Source organism: Ruditapes philippinarum, unplaced genomic scaffold, assembly GCF_026571515.1.
Source record: "Ruditapes philippinarum isolate M1 unplaced genomic scaffold, ASM2657151v2 ctg166_1_1_1_1, whole genome shotgun sequence".
Taxonomy (NCBI): domain Eukaryota; kingdom Metazoa; phylum Mollusca; class Bivalvia; order Venerida; family Veneridae; genus Ruditapes; species Ruditapes philippinarum.
Window position 1 is genome coordinate 142,970 of NW_026855289.1, and position 25,530 is coordinate 168,499.

At 33.0% G+C, this 25,530-nt stretch overlaps 1 protein-coding gene across 6 annotated transcripts in view; it reads right to left on the reverse strand.

Annotated features, from left to right (window-relative positions):
* Positions 1-6,059: 6,059 nt before the first annotated feature.
* The window catches only part of LOC132742767 (kinesin-like protein klp-3), a 45,460-nt gene continuing 25,989 nt past the window's right edge, over positions 6,060-25,530 (reverse strand). For all 6 annotated transcript variants that reach the window (XM_060731240.1, XM_060731239.1, XM_060731244.1 and 3 more), the window contains 14 exons: positions 20,575-20,688; positions 19,723-19,831; positions 18,704-18,798; positions 18,234-18,284; positions 17,716-17,889; positions 17,374-17,523; positions 15,901-16,017; positions 15,278-15,448; positions 11,021-11,157; positions 10,763-10,826; positions 9,110-9,315; positions 8,256-8,442; positions 7,291-7,386; positions 6,060-6,613 (listed from right to left, as the gene is read on the reverse strand). In XM_060731240.1, coding sequence (XP_060587223.1) covers positions 6,482-6,613; positions 7,291-7,386; positions 8,256-8,442; positions 9,110-9,315; positions 10,763-10,826; positions 11,021-11,157; positions 15,278-15,448; positions 15,901-16,017; positions 17,374-17,523; positions 17,716-17,889; positions 18,234-18,284; positions 18,704-18,798; positions 19,723-19,831; positions 20,575-20,688 — 1,803 coding nt within the window. In that variant the 3' untranslated portion in view covers positions 6,060-6,481. The remainder of the gene's footprint in view (positions 6,614-7,290; positions 7,387-8,255; positions 8,443-9,109; positions 9,316-10,762; positions 10,827-11,020; positions 11,158-15,277; positions 15,449-15,900; positions 16,018-17,373; positions 17,524-17,715; positions 17,890-18,233; positions 18,285-18,703; positions 18,799-19,722; positions 19,832-20,574; positions 20,689-25,530) is intronic.

Below are 25,530 nucleotides of genomic sequence, written 5' to 3' on the forward strand. Positions count from 1 at the left end.
TTCTTTATTCTATTTCTCTCAATCTAACAACAGACAAGTAAAGCATGAACAAAAATATCTGAGAAGAACACTTGAGGAATTGTGAAATTTAAGACACTGTACATAAACAACTCTGGCACGTTGGGGACAATAAACAAAGTTAAGACAAAACTAAATGGTTATAGTGGAGAAAACTTAACAGTATTTTTCGGTTAAAAAGTAAATATATAAAAGAAATCAAACAACCTAACAATTGGTGTGAATATAATTATCCATTATGTAAATAAATCTATATAAGAAATCTTAATATATGTAACAGAATCTTCAAGTCAGAATATCCCTTAAACACAGATTGTCAATTGTTGATTAATTATTTGCAAAAAAATTTAATTTCCAGCCCAAGCTTAACTTTATAAGTTACACAAAACTCCCTATCTTCATATATGGCCAGAACTTGAGTTTATAATCACTCCTAAATCGCTATGGTCATATATGGCCAGAACTTGAGTTTATATATCACAGCCAAATCACTATGGACATAAATGGTCAGATCTTGAGTTTATAATCACACATTTTGATAAAAATAACTTGTAAAGAAATCTTTGCAATTTAAGTCAATTTTAAGCATTTAAATGTTTTACAACTATCAAGACATTATTATGTATGCCAAGAAAATTAATATACTATACAATAACAACATAAAATAAAGTAATATCACAGTCTATCTATGACACAATGCTAAAGATATCAAGAAGAAAATACTCCTTTCAAAAGTAGAAAGAAAAATACAAAAACATGGTCACATGAAAGTCTTGCTCATGAGGCAACCTTGACCTTTGACCCCATGACCTCAAAGTGGGTCTTGCAAGTGGAGATCTTCAAGGTGACAGGCAGGAAAAGAATAGAATCCGAATGGATATATTACCTTATTTTTACAAAATAGGATACTTTTTCATTTATCTTTTTTTACTTATTTTTACTGAAATATTCTGTTTCCAGTCAACATCAAGATTATACTATGACAAAGAACACTTTATTCACAAGTGAAACATTTTTGCATTATCATTTTGAAGAAGGTCTTTTTTGCAAGGTTTATGAAACAGTAATCCTGAAATTTTAAATTTAGCATTCAAAAATAAAGGTCATACAAGTTGTAAAACAAATATAGGGTACCACTGACACAGGTTGCCTGACAAAGTTAACCATGTGGCTTTGATGTGGGAAAAATAATAAAATCTATTTTTAGCTTCAATGACCTTGAACATGATCAAACTGATCTGACACCTTACCAAAAGAGGATGTTGTCCATTGACCTGGTACCAACACATTTTGTTATAAACTAATATATCAGTCAATTTATGATGCTATGAAAAATGGTAAGCAACTCTACGGTAACAGAAAGACAGAAACGCAAACAGACAACTAACTATATGCTCCATCGTAATACATCAGATGCCATAAAAATATTGTATCACCTGACATGTTTGTTTTCTATCTTATGTAACCATTATGTATTTCTTCATATGACACATATGTAAAGTATAGCATTGATTTGACATCATTTTTGCCTATATGTTTCATAAGAAAGACGGCTAACAATAGGGAGCTGCATAAAACATCGAAAGAAGTTTATTTTCATTAATTTCAGTACGTTTAGTCACATGATGAAAAGAATCTCACATTATCACTATCATACGATATAAAAATTTTATCAAACTTGTCCCAGAAAATGTTTTACTTGCCAGAGGCTCGCTTTGTGACAATGTTGTGACTTGTTTAATAAAATTCTATATTATATGTCCACTCATAGATAATATTTAAACTAAAACCATCACCTACATGTCAAAATGCAATGTACAAGAAATGCCACAAAATATATATGGCAATGATGACATGCTGATAAACATTTAAGACTCTCGAAATAAAAACCAACAGCCTTTAAAAATTAATTTAGAACTTATTCAATCAATCAAAATTTCATAGAAATTTGCAACTTTCATCATTTTATACATATGGAGTATAGAAAAAAACAAGTGTGAATATGACATTGAGTGACAGAAAACAAATTTCCACTTATCATTTTTCCAAATATGCATATATCTAAATTAAAGGATGAAAATGACAAATATGGGCCAAATTGGTTAATTCATACATTTACATGTATTACCAGGGTAATGATAAATGGCATTATTGCAATTTGCTTCTGGAAAGAAATGATGAAATTAAGATCTAAATTCTCCTACCTCTCTCCCCTGATTTTGGTCAATGGACTTGCCCGGTTTTGAATTTGGAACCTGCTTATTGTCAGTCTGAAGGGATTTTAATATCAAACAAACAAAATTAACCAGCCATTTTGAAAGGGATTAAGGACCAGACTATTTTTCAGGAGTTTTGATTACACATACATGTATGTATCTGAAAGATAATAAGTAATTTCTTAACATTCCTTCCGGAACATTATTTTTCAAAATCTTGGGCATTAGATTATTTACAATCACTCATCCTTTATCGCTATGTACTAAATTCCGGTGGCCGATTTTAGAAATTTTTTGGCGGGAAAGCATTACGGTATGACTATCTTAATGTAAAGGAACATTACCAGTAGCTGTTTGACTCGTAACATGTTGCGGGCGATTTTACCCGGCTACTTGTCAATATGAAACCCCTGTATATTTTTTTTTTGCTTCCCAGTCTTTTTTCTGACAGCATAAACAAATTATTAACATTCTTACCGAGTCTAAAATTTTGCAAATATTTTATCACTCATTACATGTCCTATTTGTTTCTTTTTATTTAAACAATTATTTGTTCAAAATAAAAACAACTTACAAGCCACACACAAAACATTTGTACAAATTGTAAACAACTAACGGCCCCATACAAAACATTTGTACAAATTCACAGAAACCGACTGTCTATAAAAAATATAATGTATCTTTCGCATTATCACGCAACACACAATCAAAACTTCATAAATATATAATTAATGATTCTTAAATAACAAATGTTCATACAATGTATATCTATTCCATCATGATTATGTAACATCTATGAAAAATATAAAACAACTTTAAATTTTTTTATCACAGTGACTTTTCTGCAGCAAATATGCATACATGTATATATTTCCTTTAAAAATCTTAAAAACTATTCTTTCAATAGACTATATACTGGCTAATGCCCCCACCCCCCACCTCCAAATGAAAAGTGTCCCGGAAATTAGTCTAAAAGTTATAGAATGAATATTTTATGATAACTCCTCAAAACCATGTAACTTCTCCCAATCAATTAAAACTTTCAAGTGTAATACACCCAGGAATGTTACAAAGCCTGCCACAGATTCCCTATAAAACTTTTCCCTAGACTTATCAATATAAAATGACCACACATAAAGATCCTATACATGCATGTATTGTTAAATTCAATAATCATGACCTTTTCGACAAATTAAGTGACATCATGTAAAACAGGCTAGAGTTAAGTATTTGTTCACTGAAACTAAGTTTAAACTTTGTTAAAAATGTCCAGTGCCAATCGTCTTAATTTTGAATAAAAATAGTCCTAATATTTGTAAAACCTAAAAGTTATGTAAAATGACGCTGATATTTACATAAAAATATAAACAATAAATAAATAGATATTGACGGCTTCTAACAATATCATAAACTCCATGAACTTGTTATATTTGTTATGCATACGCCAGCATTTATAGTTAATGTACCTGCCATTAACAAATTGTAAAAATCTCTTACCCAAAAACACAGAAGAAATAAAGTTAAACTAAATTAACCCCGGTAAATTGTAAACAGCCTTTATTTATACAAGAGCTGTCGGTAGGACAGCAACGCTCGACTATTCTTAGTGTTTGATAGTAAAAAAAAATGCTTGATAGAGTTACCTCCTCCTGTTTACAGGTTGGGGTCATGATGGTGAACAAGTGTGCAAAGTTTCAAAGCCATATGTCAATGGACTTTGAAAATATTTGAACTATTACAAAAACTTTAACGTAAATTCTAAGTCGAAAAAGGGGCATAATTCTGTCAAAATGCTTGATAGAGTTACCTCCTCCTGTTTACAGGTTGGGGTCATGATGTTGAACAAGTGTGCAAAGTTTCAAAGCCATATGTCAATGGACTTTGAAAATATTTGAACTATTACAAAAACTTTAACGTAAATTCTAAGTCGAAAAAGGGGCATAATTCTGTCAAAATGCTTGATAGAGTTACCTCCTCCTGTCTACAGGTTGGGGTCATGATGGTGAACAAGTGTGCAAAGTTTCAAAGCCATATGTCAATGGACTTTGAAAATATTTGAACTATTACAAAAACTTTAACATAAGTGGTTACGCCGACGCCAACGCTCGGGTGACTGCAATAGCTCTACTTATTCTTATCGAATAGTCGAGCTAAAAATAGAAGTTTCTGGCTTTTTTAAAAAAATTGGACAAAAAAAATAAAGGTTGTTTTTTGACAATGTATGGAATATGGTATCCATTGACCGTCTGCCAATGTCGTGTCAATTCTAGACTTTGATGACTCTACTGTGCATCACTAACTCGACTGGTTTTTATACCTAACATCACCTTAGTGCAGTAAACAGTTAACTCCTGTTAGATTTAGAGGGTTTTAACACATTACTGCACTAAAGTAACGATATGTGGTTTGTATTTTGGAGTGGTCTTTAAAACAGGGCTGTTGGCAATACAAGGGTTAATTAAGTTTGTACAATGTATGTGAGTACATGTACACAATATCACTATGACTGTACAAGGCAGCAAACTTAAAATAATCATATTTTTCTCCTGACAATATAAAAATATTTAAATAAATATTTGGCATGAAATAAAAAATAATAAAAACACAAAAAATAAAAACAGAGGTTATACCTGCAGAATTAATAATAACTGGCATCAACTAAACTTAAAACAAGTGTCATTTGCCCATGCAGGTAAACTTTGGCAACAAAAATGTTTATGTTATCTGTGAGCTAAGGGATATAATCATTCAAAAACATTATACATGTATATCACCAATCTCCTATGCAGTGATCTCCCCTTATCAGTTCAGAGATACAATCTGCTAAGGGAGGTTATCACTGTGAGGAGTTTGGTATATCACAGAGTCTCCTCCCTTCATAAACAAGTTCAGGAAGCTGGACAAATTCAAGATATCTGTTCAAGTAAATTATTTTGTATAAGCAAACACTTTTTTTGTAATTTTCATGACATTTGACCTTTCAAGGATTTAACCCATAACCAGTTATATTTCTACAATAGAGTTGTCCAGCTTACATTTTTGGAACTGCTTATTCTCAAATAAAGGGATATCAGGATGAAAATTTAAAGTGGGTCAGTCTGGTTAAAATTGAAGACATGTGCAAGCTGGCCTGGCTCTATACACATGGTAAGGGCTAATCATTTCTGGTTCAAGCATGTTAAAGAGTCAAACCTATAGTACCACCAAGTGGGTAAATCAAACGAAAAATATCCAGTAAAAAATATAATTTACATTGAGCTGAATGTAAGAAAATGATTAATTAAGATTCAAGCATGACACAGTGTTTGAATGAAAGAGGGCGGAGAGCCTTACTCACTTTGAGATGAGTGGACATGTATATAAATACTTACTTTCAACTTAAAATGATGTTCAAATTGATTCAAACAATTACAGGCGATATGTTCCATAACAAATTTATATATTTTGAATAACAGATTTATACCACACAATATAATTAAACTGGCATCAAACTAAACTTAAAAAACTGTTACGATTAAATTTGAACTATAGATAATTTTGTTAACATCACATACAATGATAATCTAGGGACATAGTCAATATAAACTGTGAGCATGTGAAAGGGATAATACATCTTCCTAAAACAATTCATGACAATGTATGTTCAAAATTATTATGACATAAAAAACTTAATTCATCGATTTGCTTCAAGATACCAATACAGTATATTTTGAATCATACAGTTAGCTTACATTTGGAACTCTATCCAACTAAGATATCAGGTATACATAATCAAGTGGTCAGTCTGTTAAAATTTACTGATTACAAATTGACAAGTAGTGATTTTTACTGGATTACCAGAATGACAAGTTGGCTGATTGTTCTAAATAACCACAATAATATGACAAGTTATCTGATTTCATTGGATAACTACTATAAAACTAATGTAAAATGACAATTTGGCAGATTTTACTGGATAACCACTATAAATTGCCTAGTCAGCTGATTTTACTGGATAACAACTATAAATCAACAAGTTTACCGGTTTTACTGGATAACCACTATAAATTGACAATTTAACTGATTCTACTGGATTATAAGCATGAATTGACAAGTTGGCTGATTTTACAATGATCTATGATCTAATTCCCTAAAACATTTGCTTTTTAAGAATACTCCCACACACAACGTTAATTTATCACATTTACATTTATGACTAAATAAGACACTTATAGATTCTTGGTATGTCCGCATTTCATTTCATTTCATTACTTTCCTTTGCTGATATTCTGTTTAGCCTGACCTAGAGCCACTTGTCTAGCGTTACTACCAAATGTAAGGGTGCTCACTGTTTCTGAGAAGTTATAGTTATCTGGGCTAACATTAACAAACAAACATGCCTGGAAAAAAAAAATAAAGATTTTATCAATGAACATAAATATTTTGTTTCCAGTAATCCTATCATTTTCAGATCCTGAAATCTTTCTTGACAGTAAATATGCTATAAATAAATTAACAGACTTTCAAATACATATATAACAAATGCTATGAGAGAAATGAACGCTATGACCCCTTCGGTGACATTGGCCGTGACCCTTGACCCAATAACCTCTAAATATGTCTGGCAGATAAAGCCCATCAAGGTGCGTACACCTCTTTATAAATGGATGTTGTAAGGGTGTTTAAACTTTGTGTTCTAGTCAAGGTTAAAGTTTTTTTGACAAACAAACCAAAAACGTATGCCTTCCAAATCATTCCAAGAGCTTAAACAGTGGGCTTAGTGGTTCTCTTTGTATTTAAGTTCAGTATAAAACCATACCAACACTGTGTGCTAGTGCAAGAGAACCAAAGAAGCCCCTTTGTACATTATTTCAAGCACTTGAGTAGAACCACCAACAATTGTTCAGCAAGCAGGATAGCTTCCTCACATAAAAGACTCCAAAACCCCTGGTTGGATTTGAACCCAAAGTAGCAAAAGGGCAAGTACTAGTAATTCAAAGTCAGTGACCTTAACCACAAAGGCCCTAAATAAGATAATCGAAACTTCATTTATTATAAGCTATAAGACACAATGTACCTTAGCATCTCCTCCCAATGAAGGCTGTAATATCTGTGTTAGTTTAGAGTTTCTATAAGGAACATGAAGTTGACTGCTTCGTAATGCCGAGAAAACCTACAAAATTAGAAAAATAATGCTTGAGGATAGTAATACAAAGGTCTTTTACACTGTTGAAGTTACATAATTTGTTTTGTTTGTGTGATTGGATTTTACGTCACACCAACACAGTACTGGTCATAATTGGCGACTTTCCAGCTTTACTGGAGGAAGACCTCGGTTGCCCTTCCATGCATTAATAAAACATGAGTAGAACCACCAATGTTTCGTAATTTACATTATTTAAATATGATAAATTTAGAAATTATTCAAATTATTAATTATTGCAAAAGTATCTTGATAAAAAAAATAATTTTAGAAAAAACATGGAAAGAGTCAAATGAGCCACATCAGGACAAAACCAACATAATGGCTTTGCGACCAGCATGGATCCAGACCAGCCTGCACGTCCGCGTAGTCTGATCAGGGTCAATGCTGTTCGCTATCAGTTTCTCTACTTGTAAAAGAGTTGGTAAGCGAACAGCATGGATCCTGATCAGACTGCGCGGATGCGCAGGCTGGTCTTGATCCATGCTGGTTGCAAACCCACTATGTTGGTTTTGTCGTGACGCAGCTCAAATAAAGTCAATGGTTAAAGTTGCACACTTTCAAACAAGTTTATGATAAATTTAGAAATTATGCAAATTATTAATTATCGCAAAAGTATCTTGATAAAAATAATAATTTTAGAAAAAACATGGAAAGAGTCAAATAAAGTCAATAGTTAAAGTGGCACACTTTCAAACAAGTATAATAAATCTTAAAAAAAAATCACCCTTTAATAAAGTATACTTATATTTCAAGAAAAATATACCTATTCACAATCCAGTTGAAACTTTAATGTATTATAAAAAAATTCAGATGTGAATTAAAGACACTGTCCCTACCTGTCCAAGAGCTGACAATGATTTATTGATGGCTGCAGCCTCGACCAACCTCTGACCTTCAGCCTCTGTTTTCGATATTCTCTCGGAACCAGCCAGATCACACAACACGAGGGTACCACGCGTTATTGCACTCGTTACTTTGTCATGCCCTTCAACGGCCAACATCAATACCAAATGGGAACGTGAACTGAAAGTGAAAAAAATAAAAATGAAAAAAACATTGCCTCAAGACTTCAACAGTAGTACTTGTATATGACTACTTGTGCTTTGATGTTGGAAAAGCTCATCATTAGTTCAAAATATTATTAATGATTGCAAGGATGTTATAGGCTGTGGCCATGGTCTTTAGTAACAAACGCAAGTAGAGGTTGGGGTTTCAGTTTTACATCGTACCAACACAGTATAGGCCACATGGCATTATTTCAAGCATGAACGACACCAGAGTAGAACCAATGACATCCCATAAGCTATGAAAGTCCCTTTTGAGATTTAAACCCACACTGTTGAGGGACAAATGGCTTGAAAACTCAATACAAATTTCAAATTATTTCAATTAGTTATCATGGTAGCAAATTGCTTAAGAGCAAATGTCAAGTTAATAATTGATCTTTGATACCTATATGTGTATTAAAGAACCCTAAAAATCTAAATAATTTATTTCCCATGTTAGTTACATCACTGATAAATACATACCCTTGTTTCCTTTTGTGCATTTTTTTACGGCTAAATCTAGAACCCAGATATAACAAACTATCTTCCTTATATGCTATCAATCATGGCTAAATATAGCTCTATAAATTATATACAATTGCTAGATAAAACTGCATCTCTGTCATAGCTTCAATTTTACTTACCTCGTAGAATTCATTTTTGTCGAGGCCACAGATCTATTTTTATCTCCCATGGCCATAATTCTTTTTACGTCATCAACATTTTTAATCTCATGTTCAGTCAAGCCTGGGATCTGTACCTTGTTGCCAGCAGTTCGCAACTCTAATGTCTTCGCATCGTTTGTCAGTAAATCTTGAATGGTCTCATTATAGATCTCCACTAACGATACCTTGTACAAGAGAATAACCATGTTTTTTTACTTCGCTGCATTTAAAATTCACAATCAGCTATGTATAACGCCTGTTATAATACTGCATGTTTGTAAAATTCTGCTTTTCATTGGATAATCGTGACGGTTATATTATTAGTTATAAATATTTTTGACAGGTTACAATGTATTATGGCCCTATATAAATGGTTGTTTGGAAATACTCGCCTATATTGCAAACAATCATTTATATCCTTTCGACGGCCATAGTGTACATGTAATAAAACGTACCGAAAAATCGACTTCTCAAAGCCAGGCGCTATAGTCATAAGAAGGCTATAACGTAATAAACCGGTATAAAATTTTGGCTTCCTGAAAGCCACTACTGTTTTGTCGTAGGAAGGCCACCAAAAGTTAGTTTTAAATGACTAAATTCTTAAAGTTTACCTTTCATTTATTTCATTCTGTTAAATGTTGTTCAAATAAAAACACCAAATATGTTAATTGTATAGTGCCCTTTATTGACAGATATAGTAGATGTTTAGATATACAGTACACTTTTTAATTAATGTGGTAATCAAATCGATATCCAAATTAATTGAAGAAAATCTTCTAAATGGTATAGTATTTTAAAATGCATTTATTGATACATCAAACGGAGTTTCTGTAAGCAGTTCTCTTATTTGAAACAAAAATGAGTTGAACTTACAAAATTCACGTTGAAAAGCATAATATCAATCACCCTTCCTGAGAAAAATTGATTTTCAATAATTACATTTTAAAACGTTGTGGACGTTTTACTCAACAGGGTATTCTAATGGGCTATATCGGTAAATAACGTAAAATTTACCGTTTTAAAACGTTCAGAACTTGTTTTAGAAAACAAGGATTGTGAGTCTGTTTATTGCAGTTGAACGTAATATTAACAGTGTTATACGGTATGGCTTTGTTGTTTATCGTATGCAGTTGAACAGCCATAGCGTAATATTTTGATTTTTCATGAACACACTAAAAACCCAGAATGTACGAAAACGAGGTGTTTACGTGTTTGCATGACACAAAATTCAAGTTTTACGCTGATTTACGCTACGGTTTCTAGAAAGGTAAATTTTTGATACGTTTTACTACGCTATGGACGTCAGGTCGTAAAATAATACTGGCTTTCAGAAATGTAAAAATTCGATACGTTTTCTTACGCTTTGGCCGTCCTACGGGTATAGCGGATGGCCTTTGAAAGGATATATAAACAGTGATAGGTTTAATCTATGAAGAAATCTCACTTTATTCTCTAAAAAAGGAAGTTTACTGTATTATAAATGGTTATAGATATTCCTGCCAGGTTATATGGCCATATGTAATAGCCTGTTTTGCGGCTTGGGTTATATATCCAAACCTACACCGAAAAGGTCATATGGCAACTTTCTAGTTTTATAGGTGTGGGAAGATTGTCACTTAGTTTTATACTTACAGTTAGTGTAAAAGACATGGTCTCCTTACGCTCACTGCACACTTGGAACAGCTCCTTCATTGCTCTATAATACAAGAAAGATAACTTATGAAATTAACATTGCAGAGTTGTGGTTCTTTTTTTCCAAGAAGTTACATCTTTTTCAAAGAAACAATAGGAATCTATAAGACTTGATAGTTATTAAACTTATTCTTCACATTCTAAGGCTAAACATTTGCAGAAACTTATAGTTATCAATATAATTATGCAAGTAATCACCTGATATTAATGCCCGGATTGGAATCTGGACCCATCATAGTAAATGTTTTACCACTACCCGTCTGTCCGTATGCCAGTAAGCACACATTGTAACCGTCAGCGCATGATGTAATAATAGGCTTAGTATCCTCAAATACCTGAAAAAACAAAATTATCAAAATAATCTGCAACCACCTTTAACCTTATTGTACTGAAACAGTAAGTCATTGACAACAGTATAGAGCCAGGCCAGCCTGCAAATCCATGCAAACCTGACGAGCTGTTTTACTGTGGGCTTGCCATAAATTACAATACCAAATCATGAGATTATTACTACTATTGTATTCCATAATTTCTTATCAACCCTTTCTCACCTGAATTTATATAATGAACTTGCCCCACTTTGAATCGGGAACAGTCCAATAGTAGCTTAAGGGAGTTCCATAACAAATTATGAATATCTCAAATAGCCAAATGTACATAGACTGATGCCAGTTTGCATGGCTTGGGTGTCATAACTTTGCTTCTTTTGTTATTAACACCAGAGACATAGATAACGTAATTATCTAAATCTCTGTTAACACACAAAGATTAAAAAAAAAAGATGGTATCATACTTATAGATTGCATTCATAGAACCCTCAATAATGAGAGGTATAAGGTTGAATGATCATGTTCCATCATTCTGCCCCAAATTTCAAATTTTGATGTTATCATATATTTAAAATTTTCTATCACTGAACCCTCAATTTGAGAGATGTTAGGTTGTAATCATTTAACATCACACCAAATTTTATACATTTATATATTTTTCTCTATGGTTTAGGTTGAAGTCGCGTTGATACTGTATCAAAGACTTCTAGCTTTAATGGTAAAGAAAGACCTAAATTGCAGCCCTGCATGCATTACGTCCTACGTGACAGATTTTTCTGTTCAGATTTTATTGTAAATGATGTTATCATAGATTTAAAATTTCTATCACTGAACCCTCAATTTGAGAGGTGTTAGATTGTAATCATTTAACATCACACCAAATTATATACATGTATATATTTTTCTTATGGTTTTTATTATGGTTTAGATTAAAGTCAAGCTTATCCTGTATCAAAGACTTAAGGGGATTTACTTTCTAGCTTCAATGGTGAAGGAAGACCGCTGAAGCCCCTGCGTGCATTACATCCTACGTTACAGATTCTTCTGTTCAGATTTTATTGTAAATGATGTTATCATATATTTAAAATTTCTATCACTGAACCCTCAATTTGAGAGGTGTTAGGTTGTAATCATTTAACATCACACCAAATTATATACATGTATTCATTTCTATAGTTTGTGTACACCCACAATGGACAGACTTTGGTCATGTGGTGACATCCAAGATTTACTGGTGAAGAAAGACCTCTACTGCCCCTTATGCATTATTTCAGACTCAATTATGCACCTGAGTAGACCTTTCAAGAACCACAGAGCATCTGTGAAATTTCCTCACATGAAGAATAACAGACAAGACTAAAAGTTACATAATGACTTTCCAGCTTCATTGGTGATGAAAGATCTCTGTTGCCCCATTGAGCATATTTCAGATAAAAATGTGTGCCACAGTAGACCTTCCACCCAGGTTACAGACCTTCAGTAACCTAGCTAAATTATACTGTCACACATTAATGAATACAAAATCGTTGAATTTACACCCACAGCTGTGATCTAAATATTGACCAATCAGCCGCAGAGGACCCTCTCATGTCAAACTAAGAACTAAATGAACAGTAAATAGTAAATATAGTTAGGAGAGAAATATTTCAATTTGCAAATATTTGTCCAAGCACTTTCTTCAGTAAAATTACGTCTAGAAAAGATAAGTTCTACAGCATGCTCGGACAAATTTAGGAAAACGTCATTATAATATTCAATTTTCTATTCATCAAATCATGGATTTGAAGAATTGTAATCATGTTACATTAAAAATTTGATGAGTGGCTTGTCATGTTTGCAATAATAAATCTTAACTATCAAGCTAATCTGTAATTTGATATAACAAGAAGATATTCAAAACAAGAGCTGTCCGTAAGACAGCGCGCTCGACTTTTTTATTGCTTGCCAATAAAAAAAGTTTTTGCAGTAAAAGGCAATACAAGAATCTCTGTATTTTTAAAGTGAACTAGTTGTTTGATACCCTTGAATATTACAGCAATGTTTATATGACATAATTTATGGTAAAGTGAACAAGTGGATAGGAATGAATTTTTTTAGATTTTTTAAGTTTTTTAGTGCTTGCCTATAATACAAAACATTGACAGTTAAGGGCCATAATTCAAATAAAATCTTTGACAGAATTACCTTCTCCTGGACATGTTTGGGAATCATGATTGTAAACAAGTATTCCAACTTTCAAATTAATATCTCAAACAGTTCAGTCAAAAAGTGGACTGGTACTAAAAAACTTAACCAAGATTCTAAGTCGATAAAAGGCCTTAATTTTTAAAACAAATCCTTGACAGAGTTACCTTCTCTTGCGTACAGATGGGGGTAATGATGTGAAATAGCATTAAAAGTTTCAAAGCAATATCTCAAAGGGTTAAGGCAATAAGTGGATTTTACCCATATTCAATGTATTTTCTAAGTCAAAAAGGGGCATAATTCTGTCAAAAACCTTGACAGAGTTATGTCCTATTGTCTGTTGATGAAGGTCGTGATGGTAAACAAGTATGGTCAGTTTCAAAGCAATACCTCCAATGGTTTTGAAATAAAGTGAGGTGGTACAAAAAACTTAACCAAGCTCAATACACTTTCTAAGTCAAAAAAGGGCCATAATTCTGTCAAAAACCTTGACAGAGTTATGTACTCTTGTCTGTAGATGGAGGTTATGGTGGTGAACAAGTATGGTAAGTTTCAAAGCCATACTTGTAATACTTCTGAAATAAAGTGGGGTGGTACGAAAAACTTAACCAAGGTGTGACGCCAACGCTAACGCCGACGCCGGGGCGAGTAGGATAGCTCCCCTTTTCATAGAAAAGTCGAGCTAATGATGGATGTTAAATATTTAAAAGCAAGAATTTGTAGCATACATGTGAACTTTTTTCGCTGATCAAGTGGGAGATTTTTCTTCAAATAGAGGGAGATTTTAGAATTTGCAATAAACAAGGAAGTTCTGACATCAAAATAAGGAGATTTCTTTAATTTATGAAAATACCCCTTATTTTAAGAAAAATCTTTGAAAATATGGCTGCAGAAAGTGGCAGTCTCCCGCTAAGAGTGGGAGAGTTCACATGTATGTTGTAGTCAATAGATGGCTTCCATCTTCAATGACAGCTTATTCTTTTCTGATTTTTATAGTTTATGATGTTATCATACCTTTAAAATTTCTATCACTGAACCCTCAATTTATGAGAGGTGTTAGGTTGTAATCATTTAACATCATGTCAAAATTTTATATTTATACCTAATGTCACTTCCCCTCACATAAATAATGGACAGTTCCAGATTCAAAGCAGGGCAGTCCATTATATAAATTAAAAGGGTACAAGTAAGTAACATCTTCTCTCTTCCCCTCAGTGCGTGTAAGTCGTTGAGAAGACGCAGGACATCGGCAGAAGATTTGAAGACTCAGGGGACAGCGAAAAAAAGATCGAAACTTGTGCTGCGGACCAGCTGCCGATGTTCTGACTTAAGCCAAGGGAATGGCCCTACAAAGTAGGCGCTTGGGTCGACAAGGATGGTGTGCTAAGGTGCGTGAGCCCTTAGCATGGTTAAACAGCTTGAATGGCAGGCCTTTTGCTGGCACCAACAGCCCTGTCCGTACTCGACAGCAAAAGCTGCATTTTGTGCCCGAAAGGGCGGATGGACCTTCATTAAGCATAGACTACATACATACATAGTAAGTAACATTTACCATCAATGGATACAACAAGACAGAATACAAATGGGTGGATGTTAAAATACTTAAATAGCAAGAATATGTAATCAAGAGGGGGAAATATTGGTTTTTTCATTTGCTTCAGATTCTCGGTCATAACAAAGTTTTACATGTTTGAAACACACCTGGGCTCATGTCAATAACAGTCATTCACACAGGACTCGTGTCATTTGATTGCACCAGTGGACCAGTATGTTTCTTAGAGCTGTATTAATATATTCTCATAAGGCATCTTTTGCAAAATGGGTTGAAAATATATATTAATATATTTTCCTTTTTTTTGGTGCATTTTATAGAGTTTATCTACAAAAATTATTGTGACGACAGAAAATAGGAACTCAAAAGGTCAAACAGAATGGTACATACTGCTTCCTGTGTGCTAGATGGGTCAAAGACTCTGTCAAAGTTAAACATCTTTTTCTGTCCCTGAGACGTAGCAATGACATCCTGGTCACTTGGAAATTTAAGGCAATTCTCGGCTCTGTCATCCTTCCGGACACGACAGAACACTCGTATATTACCACGTAGCTCTTGTAGCTGAAATATCAAGTTTAAACTTATTCAGTTTAGCTCCACTGTGATAAACACTTGATGCTTACTTGAACCTTCCATTAAACCAGCTGCATGCTGTCGGCACCTGAATCTACCCATGCAAACAGTGCTGACCAAGATCAGCCAGCCAGCACAATCTGATTTAAAATTTTCCCTAAAAATGATGAAAGCTTTTTGTCCAGACTAACAAATGGACAAGTCCATTTCAGATATTTGGTTTAAACATATTTAAGCTCGATTGCGAAATAATTTCTTGCAACTTATATTAATCACTTTCAAGTCCGCTTCCTGTAACCAACCAGTACAGGTGCCATATGAAGAAACATGGTCATGACCGATTAACACTCGAACCCATGATACACGGGTTGAAAGGCAGACACCTTAACCCCAAGGCCACTGCTCTCCTTAAGATATTTAGGGTGATAAGGATTGATTACCTGATTATACAGTAATCTCCTCTGTAATGCCTCTTTCCTGTACAAGGCTCGCACCTCCTCTATCTCATTCTTGGTTCCTTTCTCAGACTGCTTCATCTGCTTGAATGCTGGACCAATCTGAAACACCAAGATTAAAATCTCCTTAAAGCCACATAAAGCCTCAGAAATAAAGATGGTATTTCCTCTGAAGAGATAGCAAACCTGTGCTGTATAATTTTTTGGTAATGGATTTAGAGCATGTTTGTTGCTTATCACATGAAGAAAGAAGGGTGGAAAAACTTGAGCCTTAAAAATAGCTTTTTGGCTTGTGTTTAGATTTCCTTGCAGTCTTCTCATTGCAAATACATGTACATGCAACTTTAAAAACATTTTATTTGATACTGCTAAAACTGATAATTAACAATATAAATATTGAAAACTGCCCAACACCATTTTATTATTTTTGTTCCTACTCTGTTTATTACAGTCAACAATCGTTATCTCGACATCGCTTTTCTCGACATTTCGTTATCTCGATGAAATTTTGAAAGTCCCGATTTTCTTCCTTCTTTATCTATGTTGGAAATATTTGTTTATTTCGATATTTTTATTTCGATATTTTCAGTATCTCGATGTAAAATTTCAGCCCCAACAGTTATTTTCACACCATTATCCTTTGTTTATCTCGACTACCGGTAATAGTTTTCTTTTGTCTGTTCCCTTCAGACTTGTGAAAAACACAAACCAGACTATAATTGCTCAATAGCGCGTGTCATAATGATGATCATGTTTGTAACAAGTTGAGGTGTTATTATAAAAGTTAATCTAATTAGCGTGTTTATTGACTTATGTCCAAAAATAAGTGAATTTTATGTTCTTTATAAATGTTCGAACACCGTTTTAATTCTTTATGACTTTAAATGTAAATGAAATACAGTGAAAGTATAGAAACGTTATGGCTGCAATATTGTTTCACAACATCAAAAAAATCAGCGGTCGAACAACCTCGAGAAAGACCCGATAACTAACCCGGGAGGATATCCGGATCAACCACCCTGAAAACAATAATGTTTTCACTATATTGGTGTATTAGTCAGTAAACCTCACTATGTGTTTTTATCACAGACACCCGTATTTCCGCTGGTAAACATCCGCTAATGTTACTTTGTTAAATATTGACTAGGCTTACGAAACAAGACATGGGATATCATAGTTTATTTGACATAAGGTATGCACATGTCTTTTGTAAAAATCAGTTTCTGCCTTGTTCAAACCCTTATATGTTTATCTCGACATTTCCTTATCTCGATATTTTTTGGACGGTCCCGATGACTTCGAGATAACGAGAGTCGACTGTATATTCTTAATTGACAATAAATCTGTCCTTAATTCACAATGAATCTGTCCTTAATTCACAATAAATCTGTCCTTAATTCATACTAAATCTGTCATTTTAAAAAGCAAAAGAATACTGGTACCAAAAGAATAATTTACCTTTTCTAACATATGTTTCATGTCGCCCACAAATCTTTCCATGTCCATTTTAACACGAGTATGAGCCTTTCGCAACTCCTTGGCATTAGCATTAAGGTCAAGGACATCATCAGGGTTGACAACTTCTCCTGACTGTACCTGTTTACCTCCCTTCATGGAAAAAAAAAATTTGTATCTGTTCAATAACCATTCAAAACTTAAGTTTTTGTTTGTTATTTTTTGTTTGTTTGTTTTTGTTTTTTTAATAATTAAAAAGCATTTTTTTTAAAAGCCATGAAATCAAATTCCAAAATAAAATCTTTAATATGTGTAGTGACAAAACAACTTTAAGAGATTTCTCACCCCTTTAACAGCTGCCCCAGCGACAACACCTTTGGCACCCTTTTGTCCCGGCTTCACCATTCTTGAGAAAGGTCTTGCAGTAGGTGGCCTGCCACCAGTTACTGCAGACAAATGAGCTTCTGTCTCCTTTGATTCCGCCTCCAATTCACTAAATTTCGTCATTTGTATCTCAAGCTAAAAATAGAATTTGGTAGAATAATGCAATACAAAAGGCACAAAAACATAGGGTTCAAATAAATAATAAATTACAGTATTTTGTAAAGTGTCCCTTTTTGTATGGTTTATCAAACTTGTTCCTCCTTACAAAGCTACATGTATTTGAAATATCCCCAAAAATAGTATTTACCATATACTTTTATACTGACTCTCTTTTACAGATATATTCTTTGCATAAGAAAATGAATTGTATAAGGGAGATCACTGCTTCCATTGTTAGAACATTTTTTTTTCCTGATTACCTCCCTTTACATATCAAATTTTTCTTCAGTAAATCACTCGAAATTATTAAATTTGCTTACATTTCTTTCGGCATCTGCTCTAGCATCCATTTCTTTCTGTAATTGTATTTCCTGTAAGAAGAGTGCATACATAAATTTAAATCATCGTATTGAAATAAATAAATTTACCTGAAAAAAAATATGAAAAGTTAACATACTGAGACTCCAGTAATGATAAATGGACTTGTCAAAAGTCAAGCTAGAAGTAAAATTATTATACTGATGCGTATTGCCATCAATCCTAAACACAAATGTATCTTAAATATTCATCAGCTTCCATGACATTTTGTTGAAATTGTGTATTGGCTAAATTTGGAAGAAAGTAGACCAGCAAGACACAAGTGAAAATACAGAAAGTATGTTTCACTGCAGCGAAAAAAAAATTAACAGTGAAAATTCGGAAAAAAAAAATAATGCATTTTATTTCATCAATATTTCTCAATATTTCATTTATAACTATATAATACAACTAAATGCACCCTGATACTTACTAGATGTCTGACTCTCTTCTCCAACTCTAGAATTCGTACTTCTTTTTCCATCAAAACTTTGTTTTCTTTTGAGGTCTTTGGTCCTTTCATCCATTCTAAATAAAACGTCAGCATATATTTACATTTAGTCCTTGTTTAAAGTACAATCATTTTATTATTACTAGTGATAAAGTACAGGATATAAAAGAGTATGAAAGCCTGGTAATCTGTCCATCAGAACTGTGGTAAAAAAACTAAATACTCGAATGAATTCTTCCGTTACACCAAATATGTTTCTTTTGTTTCTGTCTTGACTCTCATAGGCTTTCTTAGGCAAAGCAATTTTAGATTGAACAGAAAACACTGAAATAATGACCCTTAATATTTCAATTTTTTTTTTTCAATTTTTTTTAGCAAGGAAAGATTCTCTTGAAGAGACTAAGGCTGAAATAATGACTCCAAATCTTGGCCAAATACTAGCAACATAGACATAGCAACAAGTGAATAAATGACATCAACCCTAAATACAAATATATGTTAAATGGAAGTATTTATCTTTTGCTTCAATGATATTTTGTCAAAAGACATCTTGTCAAATATGACAGATAGTCAAATCTGACTTTTGATATATTTGGACAACTTATATAGAAGGTGACAGTTGGTCAAAGTTATTTAATGTTGAAAGTTGTCTAAAATTTGTATATTTTGTCAAAAAGTAAATGAAAGGCAGAACAATCTAGACAAAACCATTTATCACTAGTTAATATAGACAGTGCAGATGTACTGGTCGTGTCACACGGGTCGATCTAGTTCCGCCAGTTACGGCAAAGAGTTAACACTTTTACAGGTATTTGTATTTTATTTGAACTCTCTCGAAAAATTTTCAATTTTAAAATTACACTCTAGCAGACGTCAGTGTCAGACTTAGTTCTAAATATAGATAAATACAGCTAATACAATTATACATGTTATACTATATCCCCTTGAGTATACATGTATAAATTAATCATATTTTATAAAATCTTTGACAATATATTTACCATCTCTTTCTAAATGTAGATATATGGATATACACTCATCAGGATCATAATTACATGCTCGAAGCAGTGCTAGTATATCATGTCTATCACCCCATGTTGGCACGGCCTCCTGAAATACATTATTAAAAACTTATCATTATTAATTTAAGTCAAGAGCATGCCTTTGTACATGTATTATATTTTAATACCATTGGTTAAATACTGTCAATGGTTTAAACATAATCATAATCAAAATAAATACCAGTAAACTTATGAACATCAACACTCATTTTCATTTTGAGCAAGGGTCTTCCGTGTAAAGTGATGCTCATGTGGCACCCACACCTCTTCCGCTCTCATTTTTTTTTTTATACATCTTATAATTTAAAATTCAATGTTCCTTTAGGCCCTAATTATAACCCATGCCCTTAGAATCAATCTCTTAACTGCTGGTTATATGATTTCTGTACTCATAAATATTCATAAACTTACTATATAAACAAAGTAATAAAATCCTAGTTTACAACATCATACATGTGAACACTCCCACTTTAAGCGGGAGACTCCCTCTTTCTGCAGGCATATTTTCAAAGATTTTTCTTAAAATAAGGGGTATTTTCACAAATTAAAGAAATCACACTCTTTTTGATGTCAGAACTTCCTAATCTTTGTTCATTGCAAATTCTAAAATCTCCCTCTTTGTGAAGAAAAATCTCCCTCTTGATCATAGAAAAAAAAATAACATGTATGCAACATGTTATAAAGTTGTTGTCAAAGATACGCAAAAAAGAAGAACCAACAAAACGATGACTCAATCACATAGTTTTTAAAGTTTTCCTGATGAAATTCATTTAAATGACAACATATACTTACGTCTACTTGATCAACAAGTGATTTGACCATATTATGATGCAGCTCCCAACCAACAGGCATACGAACCCACGAACCCGTGTCTCTATCAAAGTACATGTGTACATTGTGCTTTTTCTGAAACAGAAAATACAAGTAACTTAGTAGCGGGTATAAGAACAGGACAGGAAATGTTAAACGTGTGGGTAAATGTTTCACTTCAGAATTTAGTAAGCTTACCCAACAAAGTAATGAACCCTATCATCATTTGTACTGGTTGAATAGAATATCAACTTTTCTCTTCTAGAACCATAAGTATTTAGCCTTAAAAATGCCACCAGTATATTATAAGTCAGGCCAGACTTGCACATCCCTACAGTCAGACAAGGTTCTATAACTGTTGGTAGCTGTATTTTTGAATTTTGATATACAAATCCCTAAAATACCTAAAACTTTAAATGGACTGTTCTAAACTCAAATTTGGACAAGTCCATTACATAAATACAGGAGGTTCAGGGTTCATGTAATGTTATTCAGTATAGAATTGTGACAATGTATTAAGGATTGGAGTGTTAACGATTGTACAAAAAGAAACATGGCATTGAACTTTTATAAAGTAGTTTAATCATAAAAGTCAATACAGACCTACCAAAAAATGTGATAAGGTGCTTGGAGACAATGAAGGTGTGGAGATGGGACATGATAAGAGGGAAAAGATTCAGACACTCATAGCTGCAACTGTTTCCAAACAATGACGGAACAATAAACTGTTGTCATAGAATAAATAGAGAAAATAATTTCAGGACCTAATAAACAGTTTATAAGTCTGACAGATCAACAATCTGTCTTCAAAGAATTGTCTGCCTTAATTTCATCATCAAAATCCTATTAAAATCCATAATTTTTTTCAAAATCCACAATGACTCGGCATATTTGTCTTTTGAGTATAGGGATAAGAAGATGGCATTTGGGGGTGCCACAGATTTTAAGACTGCTTTTTTATATTTTTATACTTTTATCTTATTTACTTTGCAAATATCATAACTAAATTATCTCAGATACAGGTGGATTTGTCAAAATTTTGTGACTAATTAGGTAAAATAGGGTATTCAAGTTTAACCCTTTCCCCCATGAGCATATTGTGAAAAATGGCCGTTTTCACTGAAAAGCCTCCTGTTACAATTTCAAACTGCTGTGAAACTATGAAAAATGCTTCAATACTAATTAAACTTGGCACAAATGTTGACTGGACCATTGTCTTTGTAACGACATGCTCAGTCTTAAATTTCCTGTTACCATGGCAACGAGGGGACATCTCAAAATTGCCAAAAAACACTATTTTGCCTTGATTTCTTCCATCAAAATTTATTTCAAAGTGCTGCAACTTCTCAAGGGATTGAGATAGAGTCAAAGGCTTTTCAGCGTTGGTTACACGTTACATTATGATCGACCTGGGGTCATTTTTAGCCTATCACAAGTCCAAAATTTTCTTGGCGATGAGGGGGACTCCGCCTCCTTCAAACCCCCCTAACAGAAGGGGGCACATCCCCCTTCTGGCAACCCCCTGATGTATCTTTTAGATGGGGGGCGGCGCCGAAAAAGTGCTCAATTTTTTTAGCAACATTTCTCAAACGAAATCATGTGTTTGGGGCCCAAATAGGACATTTTTTCACTCTTTGAGGCCTAAAAAGGGGGGGGGGGTCGAAAGTGCGTTGTTTCGCGTATATATGGGGTAAAGGGTTAAGTAAATTTTGTAAAAAAGATGTCTTTCATTATTCATACACCCTTTTCTCTTTGCGTTGGTATTAATTCCTCTTTTTCCTCCCCAGAGCTATTTTATAATGATCTGAATTTTTTGGTGAAAGTAAGATTTATTAAACATAATACTGTCTATGTTCAATGTTATTTTTTAATTCTATTTAAAATGTAAGACAAATTAAACCTAATATCTATGTCTAAATGGTAGGTAAATATTGAAGTTTCATGATATAATTTAGACTATTTCATATAAAAACTCAAATCCATATCTCTTTATCATGCTAATTTAATAATATTTTTTTGGAAAGATCACTGAACTGTGTTTTAACTAATAGACATACTACTGAAGTCATTTGATCACTTCAGTTAATTAAGTTTAAAGATCACTTCAGTTAATTAAGTTTAAAGGGACTCCACTGAGGTTTTTTGAAATGACACGACTTGAAATAATTTTTAGAGATTAATGTCCCATTTGATGTAGATCTTGACGAATAGCTTGTGTGCAAAATTTCAGATAATTTGCTTACTCCATTTCATCAGAATAAGTATTCTTATTATATAAAATACCCAATTTTGCCAAAATCGGGCTAAGAGTAGTACAAAAATACGATATGCAATTTATTTCTCAATATATTTCTTAATTATAATCTTTGGTATATTGTTCAGTTTACGTGCTCTAGCTGATTCATTTAAGAAATTAAAATTTTATGTTTTAAGGCTTTTGGACCCCATTGGGACTCATTTAAGCAGCATTCATTTTTAATTCTTTAAGGAGCACTTATTTTCAATTTTTTGGTTCTGCTTTAAGTCACGCCTACATAACTGGGCCATTGAGGCGCACCCAATCCACTCCCACTTATCAAGTTTGATCTTCCTTGAGAGCCCCGATTATAACTTATGCTTTTAACTGTCTAACTGGTCTAGATTGGTATTGGCTTCACTAATATTGGTTTGAATAATATGGGTTCTTATTATATGCGTTAAATGGTATAATTTTAAGTGGTATGGATTAAACGCTTAGATGAATGGCTCAGTATAGATACATTAACTTTAGGGTGACTTAGAAAAAAAAATTTAGTTTATACATAATTTATTTTAGTTTGATTGTGTAGGAAGGTATATGATTTCAGATACACTGTTTGTTAAAACCACATTCTTGGGTTGGGTCAGTCAAATAAGCTGAGTTTTTTCAAATACATACAAAAAATAATTTTTCATTTTTCATTGTGAACCAACTTTACATAATTTTATTCATTAGTGTTAAATGTTCAATTTCAAAAAGTTCTTTTCTGAGCTCTTTTCTGGCCATCTGTCAAATTGTCCAGCGGTTATGATTGGAAACACAGAGATAAGAAAAATAAAATACTAAAATTTGTTGCAGGAATGATGTATCTGGTGTGTTTGTCTGAAGCAGAAGCAGATAAAATTTTGATTTGGCCTGCTGGCTTCTTTAAAGCCTGAAGGAAAGGGAACATCTTCCATAATTCTCAAATTTCCTTGATACCCAGCTATTGACCTCAATTTAAAAAATATATATATAACTATAACACGTTTAAGACACAAAATTAATGTGAAAAAAGAAATGAACTACTTATCGGGATCAACTATTTTCTATTGATTATTGGAAATTAGTACTGAATAAAAAAAGTCACCTATATTTTAAACTTCATATACAGTCACGAAATATAACATTCCATAGCTACAGAGAATAATATTTTGTCTATGACAAATGTAGCTACTTAATTAAGTAACAATATACAGGAGTAACACAGCACTATTTTAACTGACTGTTAAACAAATATGATATTCAAATGCATATTGAAGATAGGGTTTTAAGGCACGTACACACCAACACTGATTTCTTAAAACATTGTAATAAACCTATTATTTCTACAGATAAAATAACATATTTTTTAAATTGGGTGTTTCAAATAGAAACTTTATATAGACCTTCCTATTTTTTTGGTCCTGTTTTTTCTTTTCATTACAATGAGAAATGCAGAAAAAAATCATATTTATTTACTTGTCATAAACAAACATTATCCCTAAACCTCAATTATCACATTGGCATGTATTAATAACAACTTCGGCAGGATAAATTACAATTTATATATTCCCATGGTACAACCTAATTAGCCATATTTTCAGATATATAACCATTATTACGTCAATTACTGTAAAGAACTTGACAGAATCCTTCTGACATATTAATGATAGATAGTTATAGGAAGACCTCAGAAGTGGTGTTGAATGAATCCAGTGTTCAATGGAAAATCGACATAATTTGTAGTTCGATTTTGTTCACTTATATCATTGTTGCATTGAATACGAAAATAACATTATAAAAGTTACGTTTCTGATTGTGCATGAAACAATTTTAGATATCAAAGAATACACTTATGTCATTGCAACTATAGATATTCATAGGATAACTAATCAATGATTTATTACAGTATCGCTCCTTTTAAATGCACCAGGGTATGTGATATTTCACATAAAGACACATCTGCAAGATAATTATAAATGAATAGCTATATGCACTAGCACCTTCAAGGAGTGGGGAGGCAGGGGGATGGAGGAAGGGGGGGGGGGAATGGTGCACCAGGGGCACACACATACCCTAGAAGATCCTAAGTGTCCAATACATATGTAGTTGACAATGAAATACTAGTAGTGTCATATTATTCAATGATATATCACTCTGGTCTTTCTTATTTTTCTTTGACCTTGAATTGACATGAAAATGCATAATCTCTGCATCTATAAATCAGATAAAAAATCATCAAATTTCCATGGGTTTTGTCCAATGGCCCCATAGCAGGACTCCGCCCTGGACTGATAAAAGGGGCCTATCAGACTCCCTAAACACCCAGCTGTAACTTTTCATACCGTTTTTTAGCCTAGCTATGCCCTTGTAACCAATTAAATAAGATAAGAGAAAACAGAGCAAAATAAACAACATAATCTTTATTTATAGTTCACTTATAAATACGTCAAAAAAGTTTATAAATTATGCAACTGCTGATAATATTCAACTATACTTCACAACATGAATGTTTGGTGCATTGATTACAAGGTCCTTTCACATCAGATCCCCACAGTTTACAATCCCCCTCTCCCCCAATTTCTCCAGAACAAAATCAATCAACGCTGTAATAAATACAGTATTAAAATTCATACTCCACAAACTTAAAACAATGCAGCTTTGTGATATTTAATGAC